Source organism: Anas acuta, chromosome 15, assembly GCF_963932015.1.
Source record: "Anas acuta chromosome 15, bAnaAcu1.1, whole genome shotgun sequence".
NCBI classification, from domain to species: domain Eukaryota; kingdom Metazoa; phylum Chordata; class Aves; order Anseriformes; family Anatidae; genus Anas; species Anas acuta.
Window position 1 is genome coordinate 6,440,941 of NC_088993.1, and position 27,888 is coordinate 6,468,828.

Here is a 27,888-nt window from a genome sequence, read left to right on the forward strand (position 1 = left end):
CCGGGGGGTCCCAAGGGGCAGCACCGATGGGCGAGGGGCTGCCCCCCGATAGCCCCGCGAGGTGCTCGAGGGGGGCACCAAGGATTAATCCGCCCCCTCCCGGTCCCCAGCCCCAGCGAGGGAGGTTGGCAGCAGATGTGGAAGGGAAGGAGCTGGGAATCCCTTCCCCAAACAGGGTCCCGCAGCGCCAGCCCTGCTCCTCACCACCCTCCAGCCGCCCGGCCGAGAGTAAACACCCAGCGGCTGCAGCGCATTCCTGCGCTGGGCCCGGGCTGGGGGCTGCAGTCCCGCGCCCCCATCCCCACGAGGAGCCCATGGGTGCCGTGTCCTCACCCAGGGGTGCAGGACACGACCGCGGTGTGGTCCCGGCCGCATTTGGGGGCTTTCGGAGGTGCCCGCTGGCTCCCCAAGGAAGGGTCTGGCGGTGCTGCGGTGTGCTCCAGGAGGTCGGGGTGATTTATTTTCGCCCGTGGAGCCGAGCCAGCGCTGGGCTTGGTGTGCCCGACCCCAGGAAGGCAGCAGCAGGGTGGCCGCAGGGCTGGCACCGTGGCCACGGTGGGGGCTCGCGGCGCACCCATGGCAGGGCCAGAAGGGCCGGAGCGCGGTGGCGGCGGCGCGAGGAGCGTTGCAGAAGCTGCCGAGCGGCCCCAAGGAGTTTTGGAGCCGCGACAGCTCCGCAAAGCCATAAAGCTATTGAAAGCGTGTTTGTTTAAACGCACTTCTGTTTTTTTAAGAGCTCTTCAAAGCTGCCCGAGGTGGGCTGGGGTGGCCCGCAGCCGCCGGGCGCTGCCGACATCCAGAAGAGCTCGAGGGCTTCAGAGCCGCTGCAAACACCTAGGAGGCATTTCACAGGTGGAGAAGGGTTTTAGAGGAGTTTGGGAGCTGCTTTCAGCTCCCCAAAGCTGCACGGAGCTGTTCCAGAGCCGCTCACACCTTGTCAGTGCCCTTTGGGGGAGGTCTCGAACCACTCAGAGAAGCTTATGGCCATCACTGAGAGGTTTTAATGCTGTTGAGAGGGATCTTAGGAGGGTTTGGAGGCAATTTAGGGGCCTCGCAGAGGGCTTCAGAGCACTTGAGACACCTCAGAGCCATTCACAGGAGGCTTGGAGTGCTACAGAGCTGCTAAAGTTTTTTGTCTTTTTTTTTTTTTTTTTTTTTTAAGAGCTACTTCGAGCCGCTCCGAGCAGCTTTAGCTCCTCGGTGCCTTACGGGGCTGCTTGGAGGAGGCTCTTGGAGCAATTCAAGTGCTTCAGCACTGCCCCGCGCTCTGTCCTTGCAGCGTTTTGGGCTGTTCACAGGTATTTTAGGGCTCCTTGAAGTGACTGCATGCCGTGCAGAGCTGTTTACTCACCAAATTTCTAGAGCAGCCTCAGGCTGGCCGAGCTCAAGTTATTTTTGGAGGCAATTTAAAGGACTTTCTAGAGGTGCTTAGAGAAATCCTAGCATCCATTTGAGCTGTTTGCAGGGTTGTAGGTCGCTCTGTGGCTCTCCAGAGGTGTTTGAGGGATGCTCCGAGCCCTTTTGTTGCTGCTGGGAGCAGATTGGAGCAGGATGGAGCAGTTTGCAGGGAGCTGGGTGCTGTGCTGGGGCTGCTCGGAGGCGTTTCGCAGCATCCAGAGGCACCCGGAGCTCTTTGCAGCAGCTTCGAGTGCTCCGGGACTGCTTGGGTGAGTTTGCAGCACTGCGGGGCTGTTTCCAACCCTGGAGGTGCTCAGAGGGGATTTGCACATTGGAGCCCTTTGGGGCAGCCCTTTGGGCCCAGCCTCCCCCTCCCCGGCCCCTTTCTGCCTCCCACAGCCTCCCCCCAAGGTGCAGGGAAACCTCCCAGAGCTGCTGGAAAGAAAGGCAGGGGGCAGGAATGGTAACAGCTTTTAATCAGACAAGAATCGATACATCATTTAAGACAATACTGTTTTCGCCTCTTTTGGGACTTCCTTCACATACCGGCGGGGAAAGAGGAACATTTTGGGGAAGTACAGGGTTTTTTTTGTGTGTTTTTTTTTTTTTCTTTTTTTCATAGGGACTTTAAAGCATGGTGAATGTGCAAGTCAGTGCTTTGTTTGCTTAAAACTTTTTCCCGGTGCTTATTTACAGTTACAGTACCTCTTTGTGAGCGACAGGAAAAAAGACGATTGTATTAACTGGGGATCCGTGATCCCAAGTCGAGAAAGGCAGATCTCCGATATTTATATATTTATACATATATATATATATAATGCTTTTGTGTATACACAGATACATTTCTCTCTTCTTTAAAGTATTAAAAAAATGATCAACCTTCGTTCTATAAAAATACCTACTCTACAAGATAGAAAAATTTCCCTCTCCAAGTATACACTGATTTACACCCAAAGCTTCTCTGGAAATGTACATTACGTGGCTTCCTCCCGCGGGCCGGGCACGGCGCCGTGGCCTCGGCGAAGGGGCGCAGGAGGGCTCGGCGCGGGGCCGGTGGCAGGGGGGACGTGGCTCTGGGGAGCAGAAAAGCCTCCGGGGACCCGGCCCGGGCTAAGGCTGCGGCATCTGCCACCGCTCCTGGCTCGTCGTGCCCCGGGGGAGAAGCCCACCGCCGGCTGCTCTAAGACCACGCCAGCGCAGGAGGAGCCGCGGCGCGTGCTCGGCGCTGCCACGCTTGGAAGCATTTTGGGGAGGAGAAGACCCCTCTCCCCAAACCAGCGGCCAAGAGATCGCTGTGGCTTCTGTTTTCGGACCGCTCCGGCGTTTCTAAACCCTGACAAGCAGGAGAAATGAGCACTGCTGCGGGCCCGATGTGCTAACAGAAGGCGGATCCTCGGCGGCCCGCTGGCCTGCCTCCTCCCGGGAGCGGCGAGGAGCAGGTCGGGGGGAGCGGCTGCTCCCCACGGCCATGCCACGGCCACCTGCGCACCGAGAGCTGCCCGGTGTAAACATGGCTTTTGTTTCCCAGGGAGCTGCTGATTTATTCTCTGGCCAGAGACCCCTTCTACCCAGCGGGCTGGGCTGAGAAATCGGAGCGGTTGCCTCATCCCAGGGCGAGAAGCGGTGGCTGGAGTGGGCTCTCCCTCCAGGACCGTCACCGGCAGAGCCCTGCTCCGGGCTGGGGCCCCTGGGGGGCCACGGGGAGAGCTCAGCCCTCGCGTGGTGGTCGCAGCCTTTCCCTGGTGCCAGGAGGTGGGACAGGCAGCACCGCCGTGCCCACAGCTGGGGCGGAGGGGATGGCTCTTCCCCAGCTCAGCGGACACGCGGGCACGTGGAGGACGGTGGTCGCTCTGCCGGGCCGCACGCCGGGGCCGTGAGAGCAGAGGGAAGAGAGCCACAGACAGCAAAAATAAATAAGGAGGCAGGTGACGAGCTGCACTCACGCCCTGCGCCAAGGACGGCCGCTCCCCTGCCTCTTTCTGCCACCGGTGAGCGAGCGAGCAGCCAGCTCTCTGCACGCGACCCGTTCCCAAGCGAAAGCAGCAGGGCAAGGATTAACTGCGCCAGCTGGATGAGGACATTTGCATTAAGTTAATTTAAAAAAAAAAAAAAAAATCTACAAGTCCAGGACAAGTTTCCCTCTTTCCCAGATCTGCCCCAGTGAGTGAGTGTGTCACGGACACTTTGGCAAAGCAGATACTTGGGCTGGACAGGGCAGCAAGGGAAAAACGTCAGCTCCAGCGCTTCCTTCTCCATCCCGTGGCCCTGCAAGTTTGGAGGAGCCCCCTCCTCACACCCTGGTGTCGGCCCCGTGTGTCAGAGGGTCTGCCACCGCCCTCGGGACAGTTCCCACCAGGCGCAGCCGCCGGCCAGCTCTGCTGGTAGCGGGGCTGGGACAGGTCCTCCTCGCGGCTGTCTGTTGCCTGTACTTCTTCTCCAGGTTCCCTTTCACCCCTCGAAGCCGTGAGGGTTTCAAAATAACGGAGTCAGACCACAAAGCCTTGCTGCTGGGTTTCTGTTTCCCCGGTCCGCTGGCTGGCTCACCCCCCGACCCGACGCGATGCTTCCTTGTGCCTTCATCCAGAGCAAAGACGTTTCAAGTCCCTCTTTCTCCTCTCAGAGCACCAAATCCACACCCATCGAAGAGTGCACAGCCCGCGGCTCGCGGCCGCCCTTACTTCACTTCCAGGATGGAGGGGTTTGTCTCCATGATGGCCACGATGATCCTGTCGATGTAGTCCTGCAGGCGGAAGTTGATCTCCTCTTGCTTTTGAATCGCTTCCATGAGCTGCGAGGGGGAGAGAGAAAGGGAGAAGTGGTCACCGCCGCCCTGGGACAGCAGCAGGGTTCCTTGCCCTTGAGCAGACATCAGGCAGAAGTTTCCCCCTTCTTTCCACCCACCCTCCAAGGATTCTCCCTGAAAGATGCTCCCCAAACCCTGCACGTGGGGCTTGGCCAAAAAAATAGAGGCCCCTGGCAGACGTGCTCGTTTCTCTGGGGCTGCCCTCAGGGCTCAGGGTTCAAAAGATTAAATTCTGGCACTTTTGTGGGCTCTCCCACTGGTATCTGGGTGCAGCCACTGCAGCAGGGACAGCATGTGCCACAGGAGAAGTGAAGATCCAGGCTCTCCAGGGTAGATGTCCCAGCTGCCTGGGCTTTTGGGACACCTCCAGACAGCCAGGCACACCCCGTGCCTGCTGCTGCGTCCCAGGAGAGGAAGGCAAAGTTAGATTGGAAGGGAGCAGCTCCCCCGGCTCCCAGGAACGAGGGCTGGCAGGCAGGGCAAGTCCCAAACGCTCTTTAAATTGTTGCATGGGTATTTCTTTGCTCCTGACAGCTTTCAGGTGGATTTGAGGAGTGAGCAGAAGCACAGGCACCGCCACATCGGCTCCTGCCAGGCTGAGAGGGGAGGAGAAGCCCCAGCCACCCTGGGAAGATGCAGTTTGAGCAACGCAGCTCCCGGCGGCACCCACCTCGTCTCTGGAGACCGAGCTGATCTCGGCTGCCAGGGATTCGGAGAAGGAGGCTGAGAAGAGGTTCTTGGCTCCCTGGATGCTCAAGTTAATGATCTGCCCGTTCAGCTCGTCGTTCTGCTCCTTCAGGTTCCTGTTATCCTGTTCGCAACAGACATCGGATCAGGTATCTGATACGGTATCTGATATAGCAGAACAGCTATCAGACGCCGCGTGGTGCCCCAAAGCAGACCCGTTCACCCCCCACCACACATCTGGGGAAGGCAGGGGCTGACCTCGAAGCCAGCAGCTCCCAGAACACCAGGAGCAGCACACGGTCTCCTGGCTCTGGCTCAGGAGAGCCTGGAAAACCTTTGGAAACATGAAATGTCCTGAGCACACCCAGGGGACACAGCGTAGAGGGGTTCTTGCATACACAGGGTGTCCTTCAGAGGAAGGATCCCACCTCTCCTGTCCCAGAGCGGGGCAAGAAGCAGCAGGATGCTGGATCCACAGCCAGCTCCTCAGAGGGGAGCATCCACCAAGCGAGGAGCCGGGCACCCCTCGCTCTGTGGAGGAGCTGTCAGCCCCTCGTGCACACCACGCAGCCGAGGCGCTTCCCTCCCTGCCCAGCTGCCCGCACCTGCTTGAGCTGCTTGATCTCTTGCTCCAGCTCCGTCTCCCGCGTCCTGCTGTTGTACTCCTGGAGCCCCATGCTGCTGCTCCTGCCTCGCCGCTGCTCAGCTTCCAGCTTGAAGAGCTGCAAGTGCTCCAGCTGCTTCCTGAGGTCCTCAATGAGCTGCGGCACAAAGGAAGGGGACAGCTGAGTGCTGCATCCTCTGCGGACCCCCCAAGTGCTGCAGCAGGGCTATCAGACTGCCTGGGGGCACTCAGCGTCCCCTTTGGGCTCTGCAGCAGGAGACAGAGCTGCTCCAACAGCTGCCCCCTGCTGCCACGGGCAGTGCCGTGAATCCCCACCTCACCCGAGCGCTCTCAGCAACACCAAAATTTCCCCAATTTCCACTCTGAGCCCCAAAGCTCCTTTCCTACCAGAACAGCAAGCACTGTTGGAGCCTCCAGCTGGAACTGCCAAGCAGATACCTGGAAGGAGGTGAGGGAAGGCTCTATCTCTGCCCCCAAGCACAGACGAGCTGGGAGCTCTCCCCCAGGCAGCCCTGCACCCTTCTCCTCCCCTTTGCTGCTGCCACAGCTCCCTGGGTGCAGGAGGCCAACTGATCAGCCTGGCACAGCCCAAACGGGTTTGTGGATGCAGGCAAACATGCTCAGTTGAATTTTCACGGAGGCAAAAGTGACAAATGTTACACAGTTAAGCTGCTGTACTACCTTTCTCCAACGCTCTACAAATAGTTACAGCTGGTTCTGGAGAGGCTGCTGAAGCCAGCTCCCCTGTAACACCCCCTGTCTCGGGGGGGACTAAAGGGAAGGGCTGCAGCAGGCAACGAAACTCTACTCACCTCCTGGGTCGACTCCTTCTCCTTCTGAAACTGGTGTCTCTCCTGGCTCAGCTTGTCCCCCATCTTCCTCTTGTTCTCCTGCTCCTCCGTGAGCTGCACGGTGAGGTCTTCGATCTCATCCAGCAGCTTCTGCTTCTCCTGCAGCGACACGCGAGGCCGTGAGGCAGAGCCTGGCTGCCAGGGCTCGTCCCGCTCGCCCCAGGACCCGGCACACCCAGCCCCGCAGGGATGCTCCCCTTGCCTGCTGCCAGCTTATTTGCTGTCTGAGGGCTGCAGAGCACGAGTGCTTCAAGAAGAGCCATGGATTAAAGCAGTGCTTCTAGGATCACCGCACAGTGAGGTCCCTGCGCTGGGGCAGTGCCGTGCCGGGGTGGGACACGGCTGGATGGGGACTACAGGGCAACGAGAGACCCCGGGCTCCTTAGGTCTGAACTGCAGAACAGCCAGAAATCCAGGATCTTACGCCACTGTGGGGAACTTCATTCCATTTTTCAGACAGCAAAGAACTTAACTGAGGACTGACCCACACATGAACGTGACCAATTCCACCAGGCAGTAAAACCAACGCGCAGCCCTTGGCTGGGGCTGGAGGTGGTGTGGGAAGTTTGTCACCTGCTGGTGACAACAGCCCTGCGCAGGACACCTCCCCGTACAGCAGCTCCTCTCTTCCTGTGACCAATTCACCCCAGGCTTCCAGCCTGGCTCTCCCCGTGAGGGAGGTTTTGGCTGGGGTGCCCCAGTGCCGCGCGGCACAGCACCGAAGGCACCACGCAAGCAGGAATGCTGCACTGACAACAAAATCCGGATTTCTGGCACCAAACAAGACAGCAGTCCGTCAGCAGGGCTTCTCTCCTCGGCAGGGAGGGGCAGCGACTGCTCCTCTCACCGCTGCTTAATCACATTTAACTGCGGAGAAAAGCCGCGCTGCTCTGCAGGGGGATTAAGGATCAAAACAACCTTCGCATGGCTGGACACACCTAGGCAAGAAATTCATCCCCAGACCCACGGCGGTTCTCCCATCCCCGGCCTCAGTGCACCGCGTTTACACGGCCGTGGCACACGAAGGCAGCTTCGCCTTGGCCATGTTGGGTGGAGGCTGAGCCGCAGCGATGCCCTGCAGGCTCACGGGATGAAATCCTGGAGGCCTTCAGCCGGGCAGAGAGCTTTGATTTCACTTCAGTTTTAATCTTAAATGCGCCACAGACTTGAGCAGAAACACAACGTGACTTTTGGGCCTGCTGTGGGACCCCTAACCCAGGCTCCTTCCCAAAGCAAGGCTCCCGGCCAGCCCTGGGGAGGCTGCAGCCCCTTGGGCAGCCTCCGCCCTGGCTGCAGATGCACGGCCTTGAGCCTGAGCAGGGGCGATGGTCTGGAAGATAAGGCAGCGCTTTGAAGACTCAGCACACAGCTCCTGCTGACGGCATATCTGCCTGGCAGGAAGCAGATAACCCATGCCAGCTCCTCTTCCCCCTTGGACTGCCCCGGCCCCGCTGCAGGGCTGGGGACGAGCCTCCAGCAGAGGGCACGAGTCCCCTCCGAAGCAGCCCCACCAGGGCTGAGGCTCTGCTGCTGTCACAAGGAGAGGCTCTGCAGGGTTTTAATCCCAGGTTTTTAGGCAGAGAGGCCAGCACAGAGCGATGCTGCCACATTCTGATGGCAGCCCCAGCACGGAGGGCAGAGAGACCCTCCTTACACACACACATGTCCTCACCTCCTCAAGCCTCTCGATGTTGGCTTTTAAACACGGGACACAGGACCTCAGCTCGCTGTTCTCATCATCCAGTAGCTGCAGCCTGCAACAACGGAGAGATGTGTCAGAAATTCACCCCGACAGCCCAAGTGCGAGAGGCTTGGTTGCAACATTATCAGGAATATCAAACCAGGACCTGCTGGAGGCAAGCCAGCAGTGATTTATCTCCAGTGCAAACCTGGAGATCTCCACTAGTGCCACTCCCAGGGAAAAATGGGGGAATCCATACAATTTCAGGCAAGTCTTTTGTCCAGTGCCATGCTCTCCTCAACTAGGTTGAATATAATTCTTTAGCCCAAAGGCTTCATCGGTGTCCGTGGGCAAACCTCAGCACTGGGCACCAGAAAGCAAATATTGCCTGGGCAGTCAGAGCAGGGGCTCAGACAGGGCTTCAGCTTTGCATTCTCCCAGTAAAGTAACATCCCATCCCTGTGTCGTGGTAACTGTCCTCCCACAAGCCCAATTAAAAAAAAATGAAGTGAAATTGAGTAATTTTTCATTTACCACAAGGGCTGAGCAATAGCAATAATTGTTCTGGAAAAACAGAAAAAAATGCCCCATCAGAAAAAAACTGCCAAATACATGGAGCTATCTCCCATGCTACTCTTTCCTTGGGAAGCCACGAGGCTGTACGAACCCTAGGGGTCCAGGACACCACCTGTGTCACCACTCTTCCTTCTCACGATGGGGTCTCACTGTGCCCCATTACCCTCCTGCTCCTCCAAGCAGCCTGCAGCCACGACCCACTCGTGCCGCACTACCTGCTCCTTTCTCACCGGGGAGAGCTCTGCCTTCCCCCTCGACCTGCGCCTGCCCAGGTCCGTAACCCCTGCAGCTTCTGGGAGCAGGATCAGACATTTGCTTGTTTCTAACGTCTCAAGTCTGAGCATCAAACAGAGTTCCTCGGGTCTTTCATGTGAAGAAGTGCTAACAAACAACATCTGCGTTCGTGCACTGCGGGGCAGGCCCAAGGAGGGAGAACACGAGCTAGACTAAACTGCATCAGGGAAACCCAAATAAGTCTGAGACCAGGTTCATGGAGGGGCCTGACTTTGGGACAAAGGTAAGGAAGGAGAAGCAGCCAAACCTCAGGGTTTATATTGACTTTAGCCACACCTTTAGCCAAGCTCAGGTCACCCTCTGCCACCCTCTGTCTCCCCACAGACACCAGCAGCCGTGCGGGTCCGGGAGACCTGCTGCCACCCAGCCCTGCCCCAGCCCCACCTGGCCTGCAGGTTCTCGATCTCAATGCTCTTCTCCCTCTCCATTTTGCTCAGCATCTCCCTCTGCTTCTTGATCTCCTCCAGGAGTGTCTGGTCAGCTCTCAGCTCCTGCTCCTTCAGCTGTTCCTCGAGAGCGTTGGCTCTGCGGAGAGGAGGGAGAGGTATTAAACATGGTATTAAAGTAAAATAAACCGGGTGGCACATGCTGGTAGATCTCTCCATCTCTTTTTCTACCTCTCCAGGCTGCATCAAAACCTTTTTATAAGGGGGGAGGCAGCAAGAGGGGGATGAGGGTGAAAGCACAGTGATCATTTTGTAACACACCCTGCGGGTCTCAGGCACGGCACCACTGGGAACAAGCTACTGAATGGGAACCTCGTCCCTTAACCCTCTTCCTTTCCACACTCTTATGTCCCCAGCCCTAAAAATACAGGCTCTGCAGGTCAAACCTCTGTGTGCCAACACAACAGGGATTTCCACGCAGTCCCACGATCATGGCACACTTTGGGGCAGCAGCTGTGCTTGCTCGTGCGGGCAGAGGAGCGGGCAGAGGCAGTCCCAGCCACTGTGGAGCTCCTCACCCCGGCTTGCTGGGAGGCTGCTTTGCTCTGCTTTATGTAATCGCTTTGCACAGGCAGGCTTTTGCCAGATGAAGCCGTTCTTGAAGCAGCAAGGAGTACACAGAGGGCTTTACGTGATTCAAAGCCGACTGACACTTCTGGGCCAAGCCGCTGAAGTGAAAGCGTTCCCCTCGCCGCAAAGTTTATCACGGCTTAGAGAAACCTTTGTTTGAACGCTCGGTTCCATGACACAATCATTACTTAACAGCCTTACAGCCCTATAGATAACTCCTGCTGGGTTTATCTGGGAGTGTAAATACACTGCTGGAAGAGAGAAGCCTGCCAGACCCGTAAGGACAGCGATTACTTAAAACGGGATCCGAAGGGGCTGTGCTGCAGCCAGGATCCCAAAGCAGCAGGGCTGAGGCTGGCTGGGAGCCACGAGCCTCCCTGAGCCAGCCTCTGGGGCTCTGCAGGCAGCGTTAAGGGTGGACATGTGGAAACAGACCCACAAAGCTCTGTGTTTACATGCACCCAAGCAGAATACTCCGAAGGAGCGAGTGCAAGCTGGCACCGTGGCCAGAGGTGGGCCGTTTGTACCTGCTGAGCTGCCAGCAATTAATTGAGCTCCTGGGAATGTGCCAGCGGCCCCAAAAAGTGTGTGTGGGACCGTGCCATCCCGCACAAGAGCCCCTCCTGCTGAGCAAGAGGCGGCACGAACCGGGCTCTGAACCGGGCTCCTTACCTGTGCACGAGCTGCAGGTTCTCCTGCTTGAGGCGGCTGTGCTGCTCGCCGTTGGCAGCCGTGTCCTTTTCCAGCTCCGTCACCCGCTTCTCCAGAAAGACAACCTGGGGACGTGGGAGAGGCAAGGGTCAGCCCGCACCCCGCTCTCCACCCCACAAAGCGACCCTCGCTGCAGGAGCCCTCGTTGGAGCTCGGACCTGGCTGAGCTACCTGAACGGGGACGGCTGCCACTGGAAAAAGCTGTGCCTTTGTTCAAAACATCCTTTTACACTCTGGTTTCTGAGTGTCTCCCGAGTAGAAGTACGGGGCCCAACGCTTCACTGTTTCCTTTCTTCACAACAAGATCCTGAATGTCCAGAGGGAAAGACCCAGCGGGAGCTCTGCAGCATCGCCGCTGAGCTGGAGTGCAGCCCTGAGGCTGGGAACAACCACCCGCTGCTTAGGAAAGGACAGCTAAGGGTAAATGAGGCCACGGGGAAACAACACTGCCTGCTGGAAGGGGGCACAGATGAGTGTTTTCTCCCTGTACCTGGCATATTTCAGCCCTCTCTGTGTTTCCACTTACTCGTGGTCCCCAAGTCCCACTCGCACCCCCACACAAAGCCCCAAACCACAAAGGAGCTGGGAGCAGGTCTATGAAATCTGAGCTGTAGGAATCCCATCAGTGGGGGGAGAAGGGCCAAGGAGACCTGAGTGTATCACAAAACAGCAGCACGCGGAGACAAGGACTTTACTAGAAGCACGGGGGCAGCTTTCCTAGCCAGACGGCTGGAGACTGTTCAGGAACGTGAGGTCTGCAGCGTTGTATTCAACTTTGAGACTTGGAAAAATGTTAATTTGTTTTTTAAAGGCCTTTTATGCTTTATAATTATACCAGAGTGCAGCCAAACACACAGGTTTGTCTTTCACACGCTGCTCCATGCAGGTCTCTATTCACGGCTGCAGAATTAAGGAGCTATTTTGAAAGAGTTTCATTACTGCAGCAAACATTTACACAAGCCCCAGCTCACTCATCTCTAACTTTCCATCCTTCCTCTACCTATTTTTAGCTCCTGGTGTTCAAACAAAAGCTTTCTTGTCCTCCTGCCCTGCAATGCCCCGCTCACAACACCCGGGACGACCCCACCAGCCCGACACAAGGTCGGCTTTGTGTCCTCGCGGCAGGACGAGGCCGAGGGAAGGACGCCCTCGTTTCCCACTGGGGGACTTTGCTCGTCCTGGAGAAGCAGATGTGGACGACATCTCATCCCAAAACATGAAGCAGGAGTGAAAACCCTCTGCAAACAGCCAGCCCTTGGCGGGCACGGCAGCACCAGCACGCCATCCACAGGGAGAAGGCAGCAGCTGGAGCTCCTCGCTCAGCACAGGGGCTCTGCAGCTCGACTCAGAGACCTCTCGGTTTAAACCCTCTCGATTCAGAGGGCTTCCCACGTCCCACCAGCCTTCCACACACCCAGAGGAGCTCTGCCCCAGCCCAGCGGGATGGCACGGACGCCCCTGCTCCTACCTTGTCCGTGATGTCCTCCTCCGTGCACTCCAGCGTGTCCCGGTACGACTCCTCCATCGCCCCCACGGCCAGCGCGCTGGTCTGATGCAGCTGCCTGTAGCAGAGAAAAGCCACCCCGACCCCCAGGAACACGAACATTAGGGCGAACATGGCAATTCCAGGCGACAACCACCGCTACACCGCAGGGTCCGGGCCCCAATCTCTCCTCCTCAGCTGCCACCTCGCAGAGCAGTGTCCCTTGGCACCACGGCAAGCTAAAGGGGCGAAGCAGCCCAAGCACCTCGGTGCTTACCGGCCCAAGGAACGCGCCCTGCGAGCAGCGTGCAGACGTGGACACATGCTGCTGGGACTTCACTCCGCAATCACCCGCTCTCGCTCTTTGGAACGGGAGATAAGAGCTCCCCCTGCCCAATTTCTTTCTTTCCGAACATTCGGAGGCCGTGCGCTCCCCAGCGAAGGAAGGGGCGCTCGGTTCTTGCCGCTGGTAGGGTGGAGAAGTGGGGGCAGCGGGTGGAAGGGGAGGGAAATGGGGAAAAAAAACCCACCCAGCCCACCCCTGCTGCAGCCGGGAGCAAGCTAATCATTAGCAAGGCCTTGCGACACCGGTGTCCGTGGCTCCGTGCCAACCCAAAGGACACTGCCCAGGATGCCGCGTGGAGGGGCTGACCTGCCTTTAATTGCCGTGCTATCGCTGCTGATTAGCTCCAGGGCACCAGCAGCAGCTATGGCCACAGCGAGGGGTCGTTATACTCCAGCTCTGGGAGCCCTGACCAGGCTGCCTGGAGAAAACCATCATGTTTCCAGCAAAATCCCATTCCCAGAGCTTCCTACACTGGCACCAACGTGCCTTACACCACAGTCTGTGCTCGCAAACGCCTGAACTGGTTCCCTGCTGGGGAATGGATGCTTCTTGTGGATGCCCAAGGACTGCCAGTAACGGGCTCAGCTCACTCAGGCTGGGTGCTGGAGATGGGGCTGGGACCCCGACAGTGTCCCCGAAAAGGGAGAGGGACCTTTCCCTGTTTCCCTGTCTCACAGTGCTCTGCTCTCCCGCTGCCCCACGATGAGCAAGCCGAGCTACTTCAATGCCAGCACTGCTTTGAGCAGGAGGCGAGTGAGAGAAGCACAGAGCCCTCTCTGAACCTAAATTATCCAATGAGTTTGTCAGCTGGGCTCTGAAATTCACCCCGCTACACAATATGCTCATGCAAATATTCATGAAGCATAACTGGCATTTACAGAAGAGCCCGCAGCTGAGTACCAGGCTTATTTTGCCTCCTCACCCTGGTATATATTTAGATTCTGAAGTCTCGGGCACATTTGTCATTTGAATCATGCCAAGCGCAACAGGGCCTAAGCAGCTGAGATTTCTTGGCACACGCAGAACCCGGATAACAAAAGTCAGGGAAAGAGCCCTTACCGAAATGAAATCAATTTACAAGGAGCAAATGTTATGTTTTAATTACAGTATCTGCCTCCAAAAGCACCCTTTGGGCTGATCTTCAGGACCTGCCTCTTCTCTGTCGCTACCACAACCTAACCCTGACTGCTCACCCGTGCCCATGGGTCCCAGGGAACCCAGCCTGGCCCCAGCCCTGCAGCTCGACCCACGAAGCCTTGGCCGGGGCGGATGGGGCATCCCCGTTCCCAGGAGTTTAACTCAAACCCTCCCCAAATGATTTCTGCCAGCCAGGGGCCAAAAGCTAGTCCTGAAACAGGAAACCCGGGGACAGGCTGCTCCCTTCAGCCTTCTTTCCTGCCCCTGTTTTTCACAAAGATCTCGAAAGTGAGATGAGTGGAAGGAGGAAATTTAGTATCAAAGACGCGCTTCCTTTCCGGGAGGAGAGACTGCTGACCACAGGAAAAATTGGGCAGGGGAATGTGGGACAAAGGGGTTCAGGGAAGCTCCTGAGCCCCTTTGTTGGGTGCACCCCAAGCACTGGGGCATGGGGCTGCCCACATTTGTGCTTCCAGAGGGAGCACGGTGGCTCCTGCTCCATCCAAAGGAGCCGCCTGTTCCTCTACAGTGCCTCTGCCCTGCCTGGAAAGGAGCGAAGAGCAAAGCCAGGGACTGCAGGAGGCCGGGCAGGGGAGGTGAGCCCCAGCGTCTGGCTGTGAGTAGGACGACACGGGTACAGGTGGGACGGTGAGGCCAGGAGGAGAGAGGAACACCAGGGTTCATCAGGATGGGATGGAGACTCTGCCCTAAGACTCACAGCATGCTGCAGCTCTTCCTGCACAGGCAGGGTAAGAATACCCAAATATCCACCAGGGAAGGCAGCTGGCAGCACACAAGCAAGCCCTGGGCAGCCCCGCAGGGGAGAACAACCCAACATTAAACCCCAGCAGTGGGGTTACCTGCCCCATGACACCCCAAAGCCCCCGACCAGCCGAGCAGGGAGGGCTGCTCCCACAAAACCAAGCCCCGAGGCTTGCCCTGAGCAGAAGGCAAGGTTATTGGGACAGCCTTCCTTCTGCGGGCCTGGCAGCTAGCGCAGGCACCCTTCCCACCGAGGCAGCGGCACGAGCACGGGCTTACCTTGCCACTTTCTTGCTCGAGAGTCTTTTATTTGGGCTGCAAAACGAACAAAAAACAGGAAAGGGTTAGGAAAGCTGACAGCGGAGAGGCAAGGCAAACAGGAAGCTGCAGACACTGCGGGGCACATCCTTCGCCCTCGCAGCGGCACGCACGGCCCCGCCGCCCGCGCCAGGAGGCAGGCGAGGAACCCAACCGAGCCCAGCCCGCCGCGGGACCCTCACCGCCACCAGCAACACCATCCTCTCGCTGCCCGATCCCCGTCCTGAAAGCTGAGCCCTGGGAAAGGCGCTAAGAATAGCAGGGAGTTTGGTGGGTCTCGGCCAGTGCCGCCGCCCTCGCAGAGCCCGAGCACCCCCGGTGCCCTCCCGGTGCCCTCCCGGTCCCTACCCGGCTGCCACGAGGGGCTGCGCCTCTCGCCCCCAAATCGCCATTTCCCTCGTTTTGCACGCTGCCGGTTTTGTGCTGCTCCGGGACTATTCTCGCCGAGCTATATTTGGTGTCGGATCAGCGCAGAACTGCTGCCTACTCGCAGCTCGGGGAGCTGCTGATCGTGGCCCTGTCTGGATTTCAGGCACAGGCATTTTCCCAGTCCCTGGGGACGGGCACAAGCTCTCCTCGCCTGGATAACCCCCAACGGAGACCAGCACTCGCTGTGCACACCCCAACCAGCTGCCACCACCGCACAGAGGTTGGGGTTTAGTGGAAGCCCATGGCCCCGTATGACCCTTTTCCAGCCGAGGCTCCTGCCACACGCCGTTTTCCAACAGATGCCACCAGGACACGTCGCTGGCACCAAATCACCGCGGAATGGGGGCAGCGAGCAGAGCTCCGGCTATGGGGGGGGGCTGCAGCAGCTGCATTTCCCGGTGCTTAGCTCAGTTTAAGGAAAAATCAGCGGGGAGTTCGTTTCTGCCTCGAGCTGCAGCAGTGACACGAGTTCTTCGAAGGAGGAATTAAAAATAGTGCAGGGCGATTTTCTTTCTTTCAAAAAAAAAAAATTAAAAAATAAAATTACAGCTTCTGGGAAGCAACGACTGACCACGGGTTGTAGTCAGACGTGCATCCTCCTGGCACAGGCTGCAGGAGCAGCACCGCTGGCCAGGCCTCAAGGACACAGCGCGCACGGGGCCGGGGAGAGGCCAGGCCCCCGCGTTTGCCAGCAAATGCACAAAGTCACGTCCGCCCCCGGCGCCGCGGGGAGGATCGGGGTTCGTCTCCGCTAACAGCTTGTCGGAAAGCAGCGCCGGCACCTGCGGGTCTCTCGGGAGGGGATGAGACGTGCAAACTTGCCTTCAAGGGCACTCAACCACAACGTGCTCGCAGCAATCTGGCTCGTCCTGAGCTCCCTGCAGGTTTCGGCCCCGGGCTCCTGTGCTGCAGGCTCGGGCAGCAGCGCCCTGCCGCTGGGACCAGGCTGCAGTCGGATTTAGGGTACTGCAGCACAGCAAATACTGACTGCCTCCGGGATTTCCAGCGCTGGCCTGGCTCCCCGCTTCTTCCAGGGGATGAAATCTTGGTGTATGTACCCCAAACTCTCGATATGCACCCAAAGCCTTTAGGAGCGAGGCTGTTACAGGGCAGCTGGGCTGCACCCCTGGAGCGTGGCCGTCCTCAGGATGCGTCCCCAGAGCCCGCCGGGTGCGGTGCGAGGCTGCTCAACCCACACCTCGCTCCTCGCTTCACCCAAGGTCTGGCACTTGTGGGCTTCTCATTGCTCGTGGGAGCCAGGAGCAGGTCCCGCCACCTCCCAATTGTTCCATGGGGCCACCTCTCACCCGCTCGCCCCGCAGGACAGGCCTGGTTCCCTGGTGGCTCTCTCCTGGTGACCGAGGAGCTCCCGACCTGCTGTGCAATCCCCGTTGCACCTCCAGAAAGTGATCCCAGTTGTCTGGAGCCCTCCAGGAACGCTGTCTTGTGCTTCAGTCTCGTTGTGCCCCTCAGCTGCTCACGCTGGCAAGCAGGGCAACGCTGCCAGCAACAGCAAACCTGTGCACAGGAAACCCAGAGCCCAGGTGGGGGAACCAGACCTACACCAAAACCTACAGAATTCCTATAGGGACGCTGCGGGGTGTGGAAGGCTCCATGCCAGGAGGCTCAGAGCGGGTATTTCAGCCCTGCAGGTGAATTTGGTGGAGAAAACCTGAAATGGAGCGAGGCAACTGGTGCACCTGGGCAAGTCCAGTGTTTTCCTGCTTCACCTGAGCCACATCACAAACCCTCAGAGCTTTCCCCTGGGGGATTTCTAACAGCAACTGTTCGCCTGAGAAAAAGAGGGGAGAGAAGTACTTTTGGCACTAAAAATTCAAGGCCAAGCTCCTGTTTGTTTTCCAAGTCTCTTCCCACGGCTGCAGCCCAGGAGGGCCCTCGTGTCACACTGTCCCTGTAGAGGACACAGACCAACACCATGACCAAAAACCAGGCTTGAAGGAGCACGCTGGGAATGAGCAGAATTATCATTATCATCAGTCCTGCGATCCTTCCCCGGAACAAACAACACCAGACATCCCTCCCGACCTGCCAGGTCAGCAAGGCCTGCTGGCTGACCCCCAAATGTGCCCTCAAGAACCTGTGGAGCTCCTAAGGGAACTCCCTAAATTATTCCTAATTTATTCCCCCTTCTGGGTTGGGGGTGGTAGGAGTGACACCAGGGGGTGAAATGAGTTTATAGGGCCGCAAAGCGAGCGCCTAGAGGAGAGCCCCAAGCGGCGAGCACAGCGCTGCGCTCGGGTCCCCGCTGCCCTGGGAGGAAGGGCAGCAGCTGCCCCTCCAGATTCCAGCCCTCAGGGGCTTCTCCACGCTGCCCACTCCTTCCCCTGGTGACAGAAATACCGTACCCGGCCAGCCCAGGGCTCCAGATCCCCGTGTAAGCAGCGGTAACGCATCCACCTGACACTGCACAGGCCATGCAAAGAGGCTGAGCAGAGCAGAAGGGAAGATTCCCATTATCTGTTAGCTTCCAGGGCATTCAGATCACAGCAATCTCCTGCTCACCCTCCACGATGTTAGCACGGATTTGGCCCCCCCGCTCGGTGAAATTCACCCCCTTCTGCCAACGGGAATCCAGCCCCACATCAGCAGAGACAATGAGAGTCTTCCCTTCCCCAGCACCATTCCCAACACGGACACTGCCATGCACGAGACCAATTACCTATTCATTTCAAGATCATTCAGGCGAGCGGAAAGATCCTCAAGGCGGTTGATTTGTTTGTGGCACTGGCTACAGTAAAACTCAAAAGCTTCATCTGCGATAATGCTGTGCAGTTTCGCAGCGAGCGGATTGGTGCTAGAGAAATCACAAGTGTCATTTCAACAGGACAGAAGGGAATCATCCGGCTTCGGCTGTGGCTTCCACAAGCTGAGGGGGGAATCTCTGGGCAGGGGTTTTGGTAGGAGATCCAAGACTTGCAATTAAAGCTTGAGGGCAGGTTGGGTTCCTTCCCTGCTTCCCTTTCAGAGGCTCAATTTCTGTGCATTCGGAGTTAGTACAAGTTAGCAGGAGCTCCACCACCGTCCTCCCAAAATAAAGGGAGGTGTATGGCAGCTGAGCCTGGCCAGGTGCCAAACACTGTGCCAGCTTGGGTCCTGGGAACACCAGGCCAACCCACGGGACTACAAAGTCCACTTTCCATCACAATTTTCCAAGCAACCTGTCTCAGGAGGCCCTACGATCATCCTGGTTTGCCCCGTGAAATACAGACTGGGCTCACACGCGGTGCCAGGACCAAGGGCCAAGTCCTTCGCTCGGTCACCGCTTTCCAACAGGACCACCTAAAAATAGAGCAGCCGTGCTGCTGCGGACCCACACTGAGGGTAACACACACTGGGGTCAGATTTTCACTTCAAAGAGCTTCCCCCTTGAAGCTAAGCTCATAAAAAGGTGGTTGCGAATCAGTTTCGTCTTGCTTTGGGGCCAAACGAATGCCACAAATCCTTTCTGCGGGCAAACACGCTTCTGGAAGCCACAGACTTTAATCAAAGCAAGGTTAATAGTGAAAAAACAAAGCAGTTCAATAGGAAAGACAGGTAAAGGTGTGAGCAAACACAAGCAAGCTTAAAACCAAAAGATATCTGGAAAGGACTAGTCAACCCCATGGTGCAGACCCCCACTGGCAAGTCCTGACCCGGGAGATGCTGAGGCTCCCCCCAGGAGGGGTGTTCCCCCCAGCACCTTTGCATAGACTCTCAGGGACTTTTCCTGGGGGTGTGTGGGGGGTCAGCAGCCCCCCTGGGGTCAGGTCTCTGAGTTTGTGCCATCTGTGCAGTATTTCCGAGCCCCCTCAGATCAGGCAAGTGGACCACAGCGCGTGCTGCATTGCTCATCTCTTCCCATTCCTGCAAAAAACGTTGAAAAACACCCCCCTAGGCTCTAGGGCAGGTTCAGCCTCAGGAAAATCTTTATCCACCAGCAGTCACTTCAGTTGCTCAGGCTCTGCAGGGGGCAGAAGCTGGCAGCAGCCCTGCGGTACCCAGAGGGAGCACCTGAGAATGAGCCGCTGATGAACCCCGGGGAGCAAACCTGGTGTGCAAACCTGGCTCTAACAGGCACTAATCGAGGTGAGGAAAGCCACCAGACAAGAAGCATTAGGAGAATCTTAAGGAATTTGCTGTGTAAAGGTAGAGCTGGCCCCTGGCTGCGCTGGTTCCTTGCCAGCCGGGTGGTGAGAGCTGAACCCCACCACACCTCAGGGCATCCCCACCTCCCGCTGGCGGCGAGCTGCCACCCCCTGCACCGCACGCAGCCCTGCTGCCTCCTTCCTCTGCCTCGTGGGGTAACATTCGCCTTCAGCAGCTCGTCCAGCACTTAAGGAGCTCGTACTTTCAGTTGCCATCCTTCTCTCGCCAAGTGTGGCAGGGAGACCTCGCTCCCACCGGCTGAATGCACCAAAAAAGAGATGGGAACCCAAGAGCAGGGATCAGAAACACGCACACCAGGACTAAGCAGGAAAATGCAATACCCCACAGCCTTCCCCAAAGGCTCTCGGTGCTTGCATTAGTCCTCTTGTGAAGGTCTGGAGCTGTAGCAGGAAAATTTGTCACCGTTATTCCTGTTCAGAGGCTCTGCTAACATGGAAGTGGTGTGTGGCGATGTGACCGCTTACAAGAGATGCTGTTCCTCCTATTCAAACCTCAGCAAAAAAAAAAGGCTCATCTAGGCCAGTGACATCCTGTGGTGCTTTGTAAGGTTTCACTGTGTGGAAAGGCACTGGGGAGGCAGGGCTTTATTCAGAAAAAAACAGTACCTGCTTAGGGAAACATCAGCTAAGGACCTTTGTGCACACAATGATAATCCCAGGTGAAGGCTAGACCTGAAAGGCCACCCCCTGAACCTCTCCAGCAGAGGAGAGATGCTGCAGAGGCAGGACCCGAAGAGAGGGCAGCACGGGGAAGAGAGCGCCCTGACAGAGCAAGGGCTGGGCACTGTGAGCAGAGGTAACCTGGGAGCTCAGGACTGGTGTTAAAGAAAAAAATTAGCGGTGTGCAAAGCTATTTTAGTTGAGTATTTCATTGCCAGGAGGCTTTTGGACTGGGCTGGAGGCCTAAACTCAAGGAGAAACTCAACACCAAGGCTGGTTTTTATCCGAGAGCACTTCTTATGCTGCAGCACCAGCACGCACAGTTGTGACCAGCAGCTCCTCCTGCACAGTGCAATAAGCAGCCAAGCATGGATGAGCGATGTGTCGCTTCCCTGGCAGGGTATCCCAGCTCACCAAGAGCACTGTTTTCCCAAATTAACGGGTCAGCCACGCTTTACAGCAACACCTTCTACCGCAGGTTCGGGTAACATCTTCAAAACTGCTGCTGAACCAGCAAAAAGAAAAAAAAAAGTCAGCCCTGACTTGCAGCAAAATGCTGGTGTGTAGATTTGACAGCAGTTCTTCCCTTTCAGCCCCGTGCAAGCAGAATTGCCCAAGCTCTACAAAGGCCTTTGGGAATCTCGTAGAAAGCAGGTAAACAGGGAAAATAAAATTAAAAAAAATAATAAAAATAATTGTAACAGGTTTGTACTGCCGTGGAAAGTCACACATCACCCCAAAGGAAAAAAAAAAAAGCATCTTCTGGTCTTCAGCGTGGGTGTGTGGCAGGCAGGAAGCACTCCTGCCCCGCGCAGACTTGTGCTGCCTGGTGGAGGAGCATGTCCCCAAGTCACCTGTCATCACAGGGGCTGCAGGTGTGCGTGACCACTCCAGCTTTCACTTTTTTTCTGAAAAAATACAGATTGACCGGTTTGTATCGTCATCCTCAGTCCACCCTGCATGGGCTGGAAAACCCACATGTGCCTGGTTTCAGACCCTAACACAAGGAGTGCAAGAAAACACTTTGGCCTCCTTCCTGCGCCATGAATCCCTCAGGCTGCCTAGAGGAGCGAGGAGCTGCTTGTGCAAATCCAACCAAGCATCCTATCAAAGCCAAAAGGAAAAAAAAATAAAGCTATCCAACAGGATCAGGGATAAAACTCCATGGCAGTTTTCTCTAGCAGAATGCTGTGCGAGGAGCCACATCCCCAACAGAGAGGGAACGTGGCGTTGTCCCAGACTCCAAAACTCAGAGAGCTCTTCCAACTGCTGCTGGACATTAGCACCTCTGGATGGGAGGACAGGAACTGTTCAGGAAAATGAAAGGCTGAAGGAGGCAGCTCTTCTTCCACTTCTGGGCTGGTTACCCCACTGTATCCAAGCTTTGCCAGGAACCCCCTCTTGCAGCACACCCAAACTCACACACACAGAGCCTGAGCGAGGACACTAAGCCAGGGAAAGTGGGTAAAGCACTGCGAGTGCTGTGCTGAGCATTACCTGGGAGAGAGGAACGAGGAGCTGTTAAAGCTGCTTTCCCCGTTACACAAGCTGTCCGAGAACAAATCTGCTTCATTCCCTTCTCCATAATCCTCGAAGTGCTCCTCTCCGCTAATGACCGTAACGATGGAGTGGCTGAGGTCCGAGCCCAGGGGCAGGTCGTGCGGATGGGATCTGTGGGGACAGACAAAGATGTTACGGGGTGACCACTGCGGCAGCCTTTCCGATCGCACGCCAAACATCTGCTTCCCAACTCACATCTCCCGTTTCGGTAACCCAGCCACTTCTGCCACTTCTGTGTCCTGAGTCCGAGCTGAACATGCTCTGAGTTACACGGTCACCCTGCACACCAGGCTCACGCCTGCTCCGTGCTGTGTAATCCTACTGAGAGCCCGCTGTGGGGTTTGGTGCTGCTGCCCCGGTGACATAAACCCCAGTGGTTTAGGGGCGGCTGCCGAGCCCGGCACCACAAGGGACCTTCACTCCACCCCTGCAGGGAGGACGCTGCACGCACTCGTGGTGATTTGTAGGGCTTTTTTAATGGGTTTGTAGCATCGGATCCAGAGGGCTGTGCTGCACCCAGCCAAAACACGCCCAGCATGGGCCCGGGGATGTCCCTTGCTTCGGAGGGGACGCTGCTCGGCACAGGAGGCGTCGCTTCTGGCAGTATCTTTGCAGGTGGGCAGTGCTACAAACACTCAGCCCACCAGGGCAATACGCACCAGAAATCCGGAATTTCCTGCCCAGGACCGCAGAGGTTTTAAGGGGAAGTTTGGGGAAAAACACGGAGGGGATTTCTGAGAACCAAGCCTGAAAGCAGCCCGCGTGTCTGCGCCCCACAGGGATGTGCTCTGGGGGGACTAGCACTGCTCACCTCCCTAAAATTCGATGAAAGGGGGAAAAAAGCTTGATTATAAAAAATGGTATTTCAGGCTAGACCCCCATCTTCATCCACTTGGAGGGGGAAAACAGACATGGACACTGAACTGTGATCATTGCACCAAACCAAAAAAAAACCCAACAATTACTGATAAGCCATTTATGACAAATGTCTGCAACATCTCAAGGATTTTCCCTTATCCTGCTAATAAAAACATGTCACCCCTCCAGCCAAAACAGCAGCAGGTCTCCCTTTAACCACAGGCAAGCCCAGCCCAGCTCCTGCAGCGGGGGGTGGCAGGAGCCCAGTCCCCCACCAGGGAGTGGTGGCACCCAGCACACCCAGAAAGCATCAGAAACCGCTCCAGGAATAGAAAGTAGAGGGGATTTTTTTTATTTTTATTATAATTTTTAAACTCACAAGCAGAAGCCAAGCCCAGCTCTCTAAGCAGGGGCTGTGGTTTGACGAGCACCTTGCAGCAGATCTGATCGGGCACCCGGGAGCCCTCAGCCAGGGCTGCCCCAGGCACTAGCACGGGGAGTTGGTGCACACCTACAGGATCCACCACAGCAGTTGCAAGATCCAGAGCGCAGCCAATCTTTACCACACACAACCTAAATAACCACTCAAACCGCCTCACGCGTGTCGAGCTTGAACAGCCGCTGGGAAGCAGGGCTGGAGTTTTGATCCAGCCCTGGATGGATGGCACTTACTGACTGCTCCGGGAAGGCACCTCAGGTCTGATGGCGCTGAAACCAGCCCTCAGCAGCCTGGGATCAGATTGCCAAGTTTTCAGTCTCCAGCCTTCCAGTATTTAAAGCAGGAGTCCAAAAAATTCCAATACGCTTTTGCCTTGAACCTTTGGGTACCTGGAGTCTGCTCACACCTAGGACACCTGGCAATAGACACCACCTGCTTGGACAGAGCACCCAGAGGACACCCAAGGTTAGGTGTGCCAAATTTAACCTAATTTAAAAAAAAATCCTAACCAACGCGTTTTGTACCTACAGGCAGGTGAATCCGAGGCACGGCAGTTTCCCAAGAGGCCGAGAGCGCACGCAGGCTGCCATGGCCCCTCCAGGGACACGCTGCTGGTGGCTGGGGGCTCAGGAAGCGCTTACGCCCCGGTATAAGTGCTGCTCGGGCGAGGAGCGCGTGGCCGGCTAATCCCCTCTCTCCTCTGATCCGCAGCACCTCCTCCAGCCAGCACCCTTTCAGCCCCAGCACTGCCAGCTCATGTGTCCCCAGATGTGCTTTTGGGGTGAGAGGGAAGCCCCAGGGAGCCCCCCGCTTTCTAAAAGCACAGGGAGCTGTGAGTGCTCGCCATGGCACCGAGCCCGGATGCCACACTTTTGGCCAAAAAAACCCCACAGGTGTTAGCAGACCTCAAGCGACAGCAGCTCCAGAAGTTTCAGCGCAGACCAGTGCTCCTGGGCTGCTGATAACAAAGCTATTCTCTCCCCTCCTGCCTTCCCAGCATCCTGGTTTCACCCCCAAAACAACTTTCCCTGCAAAATCGAGGAAGCGAAGGGGCCCGGGAGCAGTTTCGCCAGCAGCGGTTCAGACGGGGAAGCAGCTCCCTGTGCTCGGGGCACAAGTTTCAAACCAGTTGTTACAGGAGGTGGCTGCACATCAAAGGGCACGCGCGTGTTTAGGAAAAACAAGAGTACAGCGAGTTCCCCTCCTGACTTGAAAATTACACGTTACGTTTCTGGCTGCAGCGATAGATTAAAAACTGCAGGTATTTCAGGTGTTCGGAGAACTTATTTTAGAAGTTGAAGATGCTAATGAGGGTACAGAAGTTCTCCCAAGGCAAGCAAAGATTAGCTCAAAGAGATTGCCAGGCCACGCTCCAAACCAGCCTACACACGGCGCAGCCTCGTTATTATTCTTCCAGAAGAGCTATTTTGGTCTCGGTGAAGCGGCAAACACCACGAACAAGCCAACCAGTTTTGGCAAGGCAGGCTCAGCCCACTCGATTAAATCCTCGGGCTGCATCTCCCCCGGTCCCTGTCCTCTCCTGTCTGTCCCCCCTCCTGTCCCACGGCCCCCCGCCACTGACCCATGCTCCGGCTCCTCGATGGGGTCGGTGAACTCCGAGTGCACGGTGGAGTCGATGGCGCTGTCCGTCTCCACCTCGTCGTGCATCTCGTGGTGCACCAGCGTGCTGGTGTCCTCATCCGTGAAGGTTTCGCACTCGCTGTAGGTGCTCTCCGAGCCCATGTACGCGCTGTCGGTCACCTCATTTGCCTGTTACAAGACACAAGAGGGGAAAAAGCCGCCCCATAAGGTGCTGGAGCCACATGGTTGGGTTGCAGAGCAGGACCAAGCCCGTACGGGACAGCAGTTCTCCAGCACGAGGCACACGCCATGCCCAGGAGCTCTGCCGAGCCACCCCGTGCCTTGGCAGTTGGGAGTCAGAGAGATTTGGTATTGGGTTTATGGAGTCCCAGAGGGATTACCTGCTGCTCCCTCAGCAGTTCCCATCACGGCTCCTTTCACCCACCCCACTGCTACAAATACACCTTATCAGTTTGAGTTCTCCACACAGAACCACCACTCAAAACCACCAGTCAGCCCTTACAGCACTTTTTCCACCCTGCTGGTAATACAAAGGCACCTCCCATCCCTCAACAGAAAACTCAGCTGCTTCATAAACCTTTACTACAGCCTCTGGTTTGCATGGCTTGCACCACCAGTCTGCATCTTCAGGACATGCTTTTTTGGGACTGCACCTCGAATACTTTGCACCACGTCTCCGTTACCTGCAGTGAGCCAGCAGGCTCCGGGCGCTTGGTTTTCAGGAGCCCACACCACGAGCACAAAGGGCTGGGTTTTCCCAGCCCTGGCACGAGGGCAGGCTGCTCCTCCCCGAGCACGGGTGGCGCTGAGCCTCCCGCACCCGCGTGCGCAGAGCGGAGCCGTGAGGCCACGAGGGAAAACCTGGTGAGAACAGCGAGGGCTGGTGGCCCAGCACTTCTGGGATTTCCCCAGGTGGTTTCAGAACAAATGAACTCAGTTGTGCCTCTGGGATCTGTCAGTGGGGGCACGGAGCTCCAGCTGGTCCCCTGTCCACGGCAGCAGCACGTTGGAGGCAGGCACTAATGCCCAAGCAAACTCCTCTTCCTCCACCAGAGAGGCGCACACGGCAGCAACCAGGGCTTTTTGCAAACACATTCAAACAAATGACATCTTTCAGGTGGTCCTCTGGGGATCTGGGACTCAATGAGCCCCGTGGATCCCTTCCAACTCGGATATTCTGTGATTCTGTGATGTTTCTCAGAGCCCTGCACCACGGAAGGCCAGCAGCTGGGCAGACACCACGCAGATGAACTGGGAGAAGGGAAGCTCGCGCTCAAGCCACCCGCTCCACAACCAGAAGGGCGGCACCAGTTTGTGCCAGCTCAGCACAGACAGACAGACGGCTTCTTACAGCCACCACCCCCAGGTTAAACACGATGGAAAGCTTTACAGAACCAGAGTCCAAAGTCACCACCCGCGGAAGACGCCCAGCAAACTCCACCAGACGGCAGAGGCTGCTGCAGCAAGCGCTATCATCAACAGGGGAGGCAGTGGCTTCACCTGCCTCCCACGTGAAAACAAAAGCAATTTGCAGGGTACACCAAGTTTAGGGCAGGTCAGGCTTTGGCATGTGGGACAATGCCGTGTTGTGACACTGTTTATGGGGACAAAAGCCATCCCCAGCTCACACTGATGCTTCGTGCAGCTCTGCTGTGCGCACAGCGATGGAAACCCAAGGCAGCCGGGAGGGCCCAAGGGAGGAGGGCAGCCACCAGAATCTGAACATTTACCTGCCTGCTTCAAAAGGCTGCTTTTTGCCTGCTTAAAACAGATTTAAAGCCAAATTGGAAATAACTTTGCTTGCAGACTCCAAAGTAAACTCTTGTTTTTTTTTTTAAAAAAACAAACAAACAAATAAACAAAAGAACAAAAACCTTCCTCCTGGAAAGGCTTAAATTCAGACATACATTCAAGTGTATTCAAGAACAAAATAAAGACAACTATCGCAAAACAAACAAACAAAAAACATGGAAACAAAACAAATCTCCCAACCCACACGCTGATTAAAACCCCACCCTCTGGAGGTTCCAGTCGCTGGTCTCCCAGCACAAAGCGTAACAGGGAGCCGACCAGCTCAGCACATCACAACATCCCAATGCCCTTCAATCAAATTATTTATCTACCAAATTGCTTAAAAAATCTTATCGACGGGAAAAAAATGGTGCAGACTGGCCGATAAGGGGGCAGCCAGAGGTAGCCACCAGAACAGCGCAGACCCCATCCTCCTCCAGCCACAGCGCGGACGTGCAGCAATTTTGTTCCTTAAAGGACGACCTGGAACACCATCTGCAAACATTCCCTGTATTTAGCAAAGGAGAAGAATGTGTTTTGCCCTGCCACATCCCACGTGGCGTGCATACAGAAACCAGAAGAGACCAGGACAGAAGTTGCTGCGGCTTCGATCACATGCGGCCAGGCAGGGGCAAAGCGAGGGCCACGGTCCAGGAGCACCTCGAGGAACAACCAGAGCAGCCCCGGCACAACCTGAGCCTGTTTCACAGCCCTGCTGTGTGCCATCACTGCTCACAGGGCCAAAAGAAACGAGCCTGAAGTTTGTTTTTGTCTTATTAAAGCAATTTTAGGAGAATACAGACTGCTACCTCACTCCTGCATTTCCCTGGAAATAGTGAGTTTTCAAAGGATATTTTGGAAAACAGAAGTAATGTTCTTTTTTCTTACAGATTTAAAAAAGTCAAACAAAACTCCACCTCTACTCTATGCTTTAAGATTAAATCTTTAAGGAGGGGAGATTTACCAGTCTGTGTGTGTCCCTATGCGACAGAAGAGATGTCCCCATTTCTGCCAAACTCACAATGCTCTGCACCTCCCTCTAACAGGGCCGATACGCAATAGCAGTACATTAGCACATTGGACCTTGATTATTCTCCTTTAATGCTTTTTCAATTTCAAATGCAAGAGCCTCATTAAAGTTAAACCCATGCAGTCAATGAGTTATGAGACAGGTGAAACTTTAAACAAAGTTCTCCTCCTGAGCACGAGCGTGGAGAACTTTGCTTTACATTTTATCACAGATTAAATAACTAAACCTCAAGAAAAGATGCCAGAAGGAGATAGGCAAACAAGCAGGCTAGGGGAAGATATTACAGAACGCTTGATAAAGCAAAGCAAAGCAAAACCAAAACCCTATGCCCTGGGCAAAGGTGCAGCCGCAGATCTCAAAGCTCTTTTTATGGCCTCGTGAACAGCTGATTTGTATGCTGACCCCTTAATTCCCACTGCCACATCTCTCTCCTCCAGCCAAGCTTGCTTTTCTGTTTACAGGCAGAAAGTAAGAGCTTTTTTTCAGATAAAAAATCACAACACAGCAGGTGAGGCAATGCCCATTTGGCAAACACATCCATGGGGGGGCTGCACATCCCCACTGCATGCTCAGAACAGCCCAGTACCACCAGCCCCGGCCTATTTTCGTTTTTAACCAAATAAAACACCCTCTGAGATGCTTCAGGTCAACCTCAGACCTTAAAA

General features: G+C 56.2%; 1 protein-coding gene across 5 annotated transcripts in view; it reads right to left on the reverse strand.

The window, feature by feature from the left end:
- Positions 1-1,852: 1,852 nt before the first annotated feature.
- Positions 1,853-27,888, reverse strand: part of RAB11FIP3 (RAB11 family interacting protein 3) — a 61,498-nt gene continuing 35,462 nt past the window's right edge. For 4 of the 5 annotated variants that reach the window (XM_068699667.1, XM_068699672.1, XM_068699669.1 and 1 more), the window contains 12 exons: positions 24,383-24,570; positions 21,441-21,614; positions 17,798-17,932; positions 14,650-14,685; positions 12,111-12,204; positions 10,604-10,707; positions 9,300-9,440; positions 8,037-8,118; positions 6,326-6,463; positions 5,494-5,649; positions 4,872-5,012; positions 1,853-4,186 (listed from right to left, as the gene is read on the reverse strand). In XM_068699667.1, coding sequence (XP_068555768.1) covers positions 4,073-4,186; positions 4,872-5,012; positions 5,494-5,649; positions 6,326-6,463; positions 8,037-8,118; positions 9,300-9,440; positions 10,604-10,707; positions 12,111-12,204; positions 14,650-14,685; positions 17,798-17,932; positions 21,441-21,614; positions 24,383-24,570 — 1,503 coding nt within the window. In that variant the 3' untranslated portion in view covers positions 1,853-4,072. The remainder of the gene's footprint in view (positions 4,187-4,871; positions 5,013-5,493; positions 5,650-6,325; positions 6,464-8,036; positions 8,119-9,299; positions 9,441-10,603; positions 10,708-12,110; positions 12,205-14,649; positions 14,686-17,797; positions 17,933-21,440; positions 21,615-24,382; positions 24,571-27,888) is intronic. The other variant, XM_068699668.1, reaches the window with a different exon arrangement.